The sequence below is a fragment of the Heliconius melpomene genome, chromosome 19 (genome assembly GCF_056956725.1).
Source record: "Heliconius melpomene rosina isolate 202511_hmr_F chromosome 19, ASM5695672v1, whole genome shotgun sequence".
Classification (NCBI taxonomy): Eukaryota; Metazoa; Arthropoda; class Insecta; order Lepidoptera; family Nymphalidae; genus Heliconius; species Heliconius melpomene.
The window spans coordinates 9553756-9563524 of NC_140407.1; the positions used below are offsets into that span (position 1 = coordinate 9553756).

The 9769-nt window shown below is 30.4% G+C and overlaps 1 protein-coding gene across 1 annotated transcript; it reads left to right on the forward strand.

The window, feature by feature from the left end:
- Window positions 1-2219: 2219 nt before the first annotated feature.
- On the forward strand, window positions 2220-9211 carry LOC146528659 (androgen-dependent TFPI-regulating protein-like). Its single transcript, XM_085203360.1, has 4 exons — window positions 2220-2477; window positions 6127-6267; window positions 7922-8142; window positions 8495-9211. The coding sequence occupies exons 1-4, from the start codon at window positions 2289-2291 to the stop codon at window positions 8673-8675; spliced, it is 732 nt and encodes a 243-aa protein (XP_085059486.1). The 5' UTR covers window positions 2220-2288; the 3' UTR covers window positions 8676-9211.
- The last annotated feature ends 558 nt before the right edge of the window (window positions 9212-9769 follow it).

Genomic DNA, 9769 nt, shown 5'->3' on the forward strand with positions numbered 1-9769 from the left:
GAAAAATCTAATTTTATTTATATCGAATTAACGACTAGAAATAGTGTAGAATTTCAACCGGTCATTACCTCTATTACGTAAATACGTTTTACACTATTTACTACACAGATAGGCTTGTGTACTGTAAGTTTCATTTTCTAAGCTATATGCTCAGAAAAAAAATGGAAATACAAGATTCGCTCTTCATATATAATAGCATTAATAGCATATATTATGATAACACGTCATTGTCACAATCCTTCTACTTTAAGTGGCGAGGAGTAGGCTTTTCGAGGTGCCTTTTAGGAAGTCTATTTTAGGATAGAAATCCTTTATGTATGGCTTTTGTAGAATCTTAAACGAGAAATGGGCTTTAGTTCTCTAATGTTTTTTCTTATCTCAATTATATGTATTATATTATTATTATTATTATTTTTTGTCATTCCTTTTTGTAAAACAAAATTATCCTTAGGAATTATTTACATGTTATACTAATTATTTATATAAAAGAAAATTATATATTAATCTCCATTATTGCATGCGGTATTCTCCTTAAAAGGAAATGCATTCAGTACAGTTCATAAAGAATATAATGCATAAGCAATACAATGCATAAGGAATATAAAGAAAATTATTATTGTAAAATTTATTTAATGTAATTACCTACTAATGGTGAATCTGAATAAATAAATAAATAACTAAATAAATGTATTACCTAGAGTTATTACAGTAGGTTAATTAAGGGTAGTGTCTAAAACACGACACATTCAAGGTACTGGATCTGTACTAACGTTTATAATGAAAAATTATTAACGTGATATAATATAGCCTATAGTCTTCATCGATAAATGGACTAGCCAACACGAAAAGAGTTTTTTAGAATTCGAACCAATACTTCGAGAAATTCGACTAAAACAAACTCTACTTGCCTGTTACTACTTTACCTTTTACTTGGCTTTATAATATTACTAGGACTTGAACGAAAAAAATAAATTTTGAGTTAAAAGTATTCTAACAATCTTCTCTTTGTAACAATACCAATACTACATAATATATAACATAGTACTGTTTATATATCAAACAATATAAATTAAGATCAAAAATTAATATGTTTTAGTGTATGTTGTTAGAATATATGACTGGAAATACCAGTATCTTCTAGAAGTTTACTAGATTTTAGATTTCCAGCAGCACAACTATACATTCATGATGTTCAAGTGGTCTGTTAAAAAGTTTTAAAATTTCATATTACTCTACTCTCAGTAAAATATATATAGAATTAATTAAAAAAAATAGTGTAATTAAAAGACAATATAAATAAGAAAATTGTTAAACAAATTATTTAGTAATATCTTTCTCTAATAAAAATGTAAGAGCACATTCTACTCAAAGTAAAATTGCTAGGTCGAGGAAAAATAAAGTAATCATTAGTTTAAGATGCCGTTTTACTTGCCATAATTTAAACTTCGACAAAGGCTGTAGAAGTTTGCCGTCTACATTAACTTTTTTATCTTTGCAAGACACCATCGCGGCGTTTTTAATAGTTATTAACAATTTTAATGGAATGGCCACCTATGGAATATAAATTTTATATGTTACTTATAAAACCGTGGCTATTTTACTCATAGTTGTATAACATACATATATTATGTGTACGTGTATATACACTTTGCATATGCTAGCATGTTCAGTATATTAAATTGTGATTATTTTATGAAGCTAATTAAAACCTGCGTTAAGTAATGGCTTTATATACCAGGCACCGGAGCCCAAAAACCACCCCTCTCTGGAGCATGATAGCGACACAATGAGATAAACTATCCTATAATAAACTATATATAACTATAGCTCATCCGTAGTTGGAGAATCTCTCCCTGACTCTTCAAACTCAGGCCCTTCGAATTCTGGGGAGAGGACAGTACCGCGCTGCAAGACAAACGAGGCATTCGCTCCACGGCAACCCTCACACACTCAGTGTAGAATATCCCAAAATTGAGCAAAACATGACGAAGAGAAGAAAAAAGAATACTCCGATATAAGAGAAAGACACGTTAGTTAAAAATATACCTACATGTATATCTAAAACGCTTTTGTCCATAGTAACATTTGTCTGTAGATGTCATTCATATTATTTTTTATAAATAATTGAAGTTTGAACACTAAGGCTTCTGTACATTCACTGAGTTAGTGATTTTCAACACCAACAAGTTACAAAGAAGTTTATAAATATCGTTCACGGACTTGTTACGTCAGTACGTCTTCAGCTGTGACTTCTTTTAGACGTAATTTGTATAAAAAAAATAATAATAATGAAATTACAAACGTTGCAACCTACAGGCACACAACTTAAGTTTCGTCTATCAGTATATTCGTTTACGTGTGTGCATTTGGCGATAATGGCGCCGCGATTGTTGTCCAAAAATTTTGAAGATTCCGATGATATAAATTTACAACAGTACCAAAATTTAAAATGGAAATTGATTACATCTTGGTTTAATGTAAGTAATAAATAAGATTTTAAATAAAATAATATAACAGTTTCAATATAGAGCTTATTGTATACTTATTACTAGACACTTTCTAAGCAAAATATGTCAGCATTTATAAGTATAAGCAGTTTTTGAAGTTCTTTTAATAATATTACTAAGAAGTCATATGAATTTAATAAATAAAACAAACAATAGCAGCACTTTAAATCTTTAAATGCATTTTGTGCAAAATTATGGTAATAACATGATTTCAGTCTTCTTCCAAATTTAATAATTACAGGACCCATATTCTCCGAGTAAAATGACTGTGACATACGAACGGACGTATTCAGATAAGATATATTATGATTATAAGTTATTTATTATAGAGTATTAAAAAAAGCATAAATTTAAACTCCGATAGTTATGAAACAAGATATAAACTATAGAAAAATATAAGTATTTTATAATTACTTTTTTTATTAGCGCTTTTGAAGTGGTATCAATATACTACTAGTGGTATAAATTTTTTTCGTTACAGACTGACTGACTGACTGACAACACACAGCCAAATACGCCGCGTAGAGACTTAAAATTTGGAAGCGACCTTAAGGAGCATAAGGGATCATAAAAAGAGGTTCCCTAGGTTCCTCCTTAAACGGGAGTAAACGCTACTTTACATTTTATAGTCTACGCAAGCAAAACCTGTAGGTTCTAGCCTTAGCTGCCTTTACTAAAAAGCTATTTGCAACTCATTATAAATCTTACTATTCTCATATTTCCGTTTATTCTGCATATACAAACACAATCACGGTCGCGTCAAGAAACAAGTTAAACTTTATTTACATTACCGTATTTACTTATAAAACATTAAACACATTTTATACAAAAACACCATATTATTATAACTGTAAGTGCCCGTTTTATTAGAATTGCGGCGTTAAGTTTCACCACTCAATATAACGTTTCGAATAGGGCAGAAAGTTAAAATTGAAGGAAAAATATAGGGGCCGTCATGGAGCGGGATCACAAACGTGCCACTCTAAACGTGACGGTTGTGAGTTCGATTCCCACTCTGGATTAAATAATTAATATTTTTATTTTCTTGCGCTGGTAGCCAAAACGCGGCGTTAATTCCCGCTACTATTATAGGGTGCTGTATAAAACGTGAAGTTGAAAAAACAAGTATCCCTTCGTTCTCTATTCTCTCCGTTCAAAAACAATTATTTATCTGATCTACCCGTATGTAACTGAACAAAAGTGAAGTCTAGATGAACCATTAATATAATTACCTTACAAATAAGTGTTGCTTAAAAATGGAGAGGTCGTTAAACAAAGGCCAATGTTTATTTGTTCTGCTATTATGCGTTAAAAATTGAATAAAAAAGTTCAGAATCCACCAGTATTTTATTTCATATAGTAAAATCAAAAAATTATATCAGCTTCACGCTGTATCCCGCATACAGCAGGGTAGGCAGAGGGAACCTAGTGTTAAGACACACCGTTCCCCACTTTATGCCGTATTCCGGGGGCCTTGCGTGTTAAGTGGCAGAAGTCAACGCCACGCTTGCCTCGTCAACAGAGCGAAGAAATGGAAATATAAATTTAAAAAATATTTTTACTCCTCGTGTGGAAATCGAACCCACAACCATCGTGTTACAGTCACACCTTTGTGCCGCTGCGCCACGACGGCTAGAGAATACAAATCAATTTTCAAAATTGTAAGAAACGTTCTGATAATATACATATACGTTTTAGTCTTTTGCGTTAACTTTCTTAACAATCATTTAAACTCTAAGCCGACAGTATAACATTTTACTGCATATAATAAATAAATACTTTAATAATGCCTAATGGGCATCTATTAGACATTATCTTAGGTCTTTTTAATGTTTAAAAGAGTATATAATTATATACATGCATGGCTTATTTTAAATAAACAGACACCATACGTTTTTTTTTTAATAATTAAAGCAATTTAAAGGATTTAACCAGTATGTAGTTAAATAATATCTAAAAAGGCCAGTTGTGGCACAGAGTGTGACTGTAAAACCGACTGGTTGTGGGTTCGATCCCCACTCGAGGAGATGAAATATTTATTTAAATTTGTATTTCCATTTCTTCGCTATGGCGACGAGGCAAAGCGTGGTGTTGAGTTCTGCCACTCAATACGCAATGCCTCCAGAATTCGGCAGAAAGTAAGGAACGGAGTGTCTTAACACTACGTTCCCTCTGCCCACCCTGCTGTGTGCGGGATACAGCGTGAAGCTGATTTATATTTAATATTTACTATTAATCATGGACAGTATCCGCGTGCACATTCAGCACCTGCACAATTTTGTTACGTTAACCTTTTCAGTAAAATTGTATATTACTTATTTTATTATGCTAGTACTGGTTTGAAGTTCATATTAGGTTAGTTCAAAAATGACTAAATACAAAAGTTCTTTGAATTTGTTCACTAATTAATATTTCCGAATGTAATGCCACGAAGCATTATTATAAGCATATTAAATAACACGCACAAACATATTTGTTGAATAAAATACCTAAACAAATGAATAGTAAGTAAGGCGATATATTTTTTCATATGCAAGCATATTATGTATTTTACTTTTTCTTCTTACTATGATAAAGTTTAGCTTATTTAAAAACGATTTTTGTCATCATGTCATTCCCAGGATTTATAAGCCGATAGCTTTGAAATATTATATTATACAAATGGCCTTATTAGTTCAATATTTTCAGCTATATTGAGAAAAAAAATTACAAACAAAGACTCTAGAAGAGACTTCAAGAATCCTTTTTTGTTTTTTTTTTTAAAAATCACAAATTTTCAAATATCTCCCAAACCACTGAACATCGACGAACATACATGATTGAAGTGTGGACATAATTGAAATGAGAAATTAAATATTTATTTAAATTTATATTTCCATTTCATCGCTCTGATGATGAGTCAAAGAATGGGTTCAGTTCAGATTTCGGCGGAAAATGGAAAACAGAATGTCCTAACACCGGGTTCCCTGTACTTACCCTGTGTGCGGGATACAGCGTGAAACTGATGAAAAATAGGATTTAGGTTATGGTAGTAATGTATTTTACTTTATAAATAATTGATAAGACAACATAATTTTCAACTTCCTATCGTGTCTATCATGTCTGCTTACGTAACCTTTAATAAAAGATTACTAAGAGTAAGATCAATAGATATGTTCAACTTTTCGAGAGCTAGTGACGGCATTCTGAACATGCCGTATTAAAGGGTAAAGAATATATTTTTATTATCATTTTGTTAGAAAACACATGTTGCTAAAAATTTTGTCAAAATCAAATTAATGGCAGTCATCTTATTTATTAAATGTATACACTCTCTCTAAAATGTAATATGTAAATAGTTGGTTCGTAAAAGTTATTGACAAATTTTCCTTTGTAGGCTTAGGGAATCTAGTGTCAAGACACTCTGTTCCCATGCAAACATTTATGTTCCCCACTTTCCGCCGAATTCTGGACACATTGTGCGAGCGAAGACATTAAAATATTAAGAAATAATAATTAATTCCTTTGATTGAAGATCAAATCCACAACTGTCGCGCTACAATCACACCATTAACCCTAGATGGCCTCAAAAAAAATATAACAAACAAAAAAAAACTTTAATCAAGTAAATTCATTTCAGTTCCTGACCATTGCATATATACCGTTGTGCCTCTATTGCGACTGGTGCGCGCTGAAACGGATGCCTCAAAGTAAATATGTAAAAATATTCAACGAAATCAGGACCTTTCTCTTTACAAACCTGATCTTCCCAGTCACAACTGTAAGTAAAAATTTTCAAAATATACGACGAGTACTTGCACTCTGATGCTAAATATGCATTTTTTGCGACAGCTATTATTTTTTAGCCATTCCACGTTTGTTTTAATATAAATATATCTATAAAACAATGCTAAAAATTTAAATATTAAACACTTGCGATTTTTTTCATCAAATCTTATCTATTTTTTTCTTTTTATCTTCACGCTTTGTCCCGCATATAATCCCGTTTCCTATTTTTTGTTCAATTTTCGAGACATTGCGTGTTGAATGGCGGAACTCAACGCCCCGTTTTGTTTTGTTTCTAGAGTGAGAAAATGAAAATAAGTCATCCCCCTAATGGGAATCAAACCCATAACCGTCGTGTGTACAGTCAGGATAGGTAACGGCCTGAAGGAAATTACATTTATATTTATAAGGAAATAAATTTACCTGAATAACTATTATTCACCTTCACGTTATCGAAATTGCTCTTGAACGACTATCATTATTTACGTTAAATCTTATTTTTAGACACTGAAACGCACCATGGATTGAACTATCGATGATTTATATACTCAGTGTAGTATAGGAGAATCTAACTATACAAATGAAAAATTTAATTAATTTAAATATTTTTTTTTTCTACAAGCTTCCCGCACACAGCATAGCATAGCATAGCATGGTGGTTAGAGGGAACCTGCTCATTTACCTCCGACTTCTTGAGGCATTGCCTGTTGAGTGGCAGAACTAAAAATTACGCTTTTCCTCGTTACCAGAGCGAGGAAATGAAAATATCAAATACTAAAACCCCGATTTAAAATCCATTATTATCATTATCTGTCCATTTTCATTTTAATATTTAAATACCTACTACCAAATTAATGATTCCAGGATATTTTATTTTAACATTATTACAAAATTGTTTGTTAAAAACTACTTGTTAAATTCTAAATTACTGTGAAAAATAATGATTATTTTTCAAAACACTAATTAATTATAAGTTATTTACTAAGGTAATAAATAACTTCAAAATTTTTTTGGTAATTACGGTGTTGTAAGGATATTTTTTATGAAACTCAAAAAGATAATTAATATTAGTCGGTAAAAAAATAACATTTATGTTTACTTAATATAAATGTAATAATGTACAGTTGGCAGTTCTTTTTAGTTGCTATTTTCCATATTAATATCTATTAACAACAAAATATTAAATAACTATTACCTAATATGAAAGTATTTCAAAAGCTTGTTTAAAATCTTTTTAATAGTACCTCATAATATTATCATATTATTGTCAAATAATATAAACATAAGGCCGTCGTGTCGTGGTTGTGAGGAAAAAAAAATATTTATTAATATTTCCCTAGCACCAATGTAAAACACTAGGTTCCCTCTGCCTACCCTGCTATATACGGGATACAGCGTCACGCTGAAAAAAAACATGATTGTTCAATTCTTTACATTCGTTCTATAACCTTGCTAAGGTGACACATACTATACTATTCTTAAAATAAAATTTTGAATGTATAATATGAGTAATATAAGCGAATTACTTCTCGGAACCTTGAACTCTGGGCTTGGCTGAGCGGGCAACTAGGCTTCCATTGCGCCATACATTCCACAAAACAACAACCGTCTAGAAAACAATATTTAACAACTTGTTTTTACTATTTCAGTTTGCTGATATTCTCTTCTGGAGGCTTTGGCTTTTAAATAGAGAATTTTTGATGCCACTGTCAGCAGAAAAATATGTAGCCCTATGGGAACACCATAGTATGCACACGGCATCTCTCATTTTCGTTTTCATTGATCTCCTCATGGTGCACAGAGAGAGACCTAAGAACATGTTACCTGGGGTCCTCGCGTTACTCACTTTCCTCACAATATATACTTGTATGTAAGTAACGACGAAATAAATAACGTCTTCAATTTTAAACATATTTAAAGTAGAGTCATGTTTCACACAATCAGCTATAATAAAAATAATAGGCAAAATAATAAAAAAAGAAGTAAATTGTCTGTACCTTTAGGTATCTAGTGAAATATTATAATACTTTATGGTGCATCCATTCAATTTTCAAAATAAGATGAATGGCGGAACTTAACGCCGCGCCTTGACTTGTTACCAGACCGAGGAAACGAAAATAAATAATTCGTTCTCCCAATTCAACAATAAAGTCAATAATGGTTGTAGGAAAAGTAATGCTTTATTATTATTCTTTTATTTATTTAAGTTTTTTTGCCCCCAGGTGTGTCTATAGTTTGCTGAACGAAGTATATGTTTACCCTTTATTCAAAATATATAAAGGCCATAAGCTAGTTGTACTTGTATTATACACTTATATATCAAATCTATTTTATCATAGTGGCCAATGGATAATTGTTGATATAATTCACAATAGAAAATATATTAGTAAAAAATTATTATAAAAAAAAAAACAAATAGCGTAAAGGCACTGGTAGCCGACAAACACTATTGGTATCTGTAATGAAAATATGCTATTTACTTAAGATGTCGATTACTAGTGCTTTTACTCTATTTTTTTTTTAATTTAATTATTTATAATGTAAATATTAATGATAATAATATTTAACATAAGTTTTCGATAGTAATAAATTTATTTATTTGGCAAAGAAGTCGAATGTTACTATAATTTAATAGATTTTAAAGCATTAAAAATAGTTGTGTTTAGATTTCTTAAAAGTGTTCGTATTAAATATACACGTAGAGAGAAAAAACGATATAAATCATTATTAATGACATTAGTATTGTGTTAAGTTTATTTATTTTAAAAAAACTTTTATTTCGACATTTCCTTTTTGTTTTTTTTTTATTTATAGATACGAATTTATTCGTATTTGTTAGCTAAATAATTCTAAAATAGATATAAGTTTATTTATATAATGTTTACTAATAGAATATACATATGAAACCGTGTAAATAAAAAGTATACTATATAATTTTATAACGTTTTATATAATAAAATAAATTAAAAAACCAATAAACTCGAATGACTTTAAGGTTATCCCCAAAACGATGTATAATTGTATATTATAATATTAAAAGTTTGTTTCATTCTTATTCAAAATAGAATAAATGTTCATATGAAAACATTTATTGTATCCACTATCATCAATAACGTCGCTTTGAAATATATTTGTCTTATTTAGACAGAGCAGCTTATAGCCCAAGATCTCATTAATAGTCTTAAATATAAGACATTATAATATAAAAACTATACCTCAAGAATTGTAGAATGTGGGAAACAAAAGTGTCTTAAGTACGAACGGAATATCTTAATACTAGGTTCCCAGGTACCCTCTGCCTACCCTGCTATATGTATATACGTGTTATGGAATAAAAAATGGGAAAATATACTCCTTAAAATAGAAATAAAACAACATTCTTAAAATATACCAATACATTTTTAAAACACCTCCAATGCAACGCCTGTCAAACCAAAAATAATACGAAATGTCTATATCCTCCACAGGCAGGCATCGTCGGCTTCCGAATTCATAAT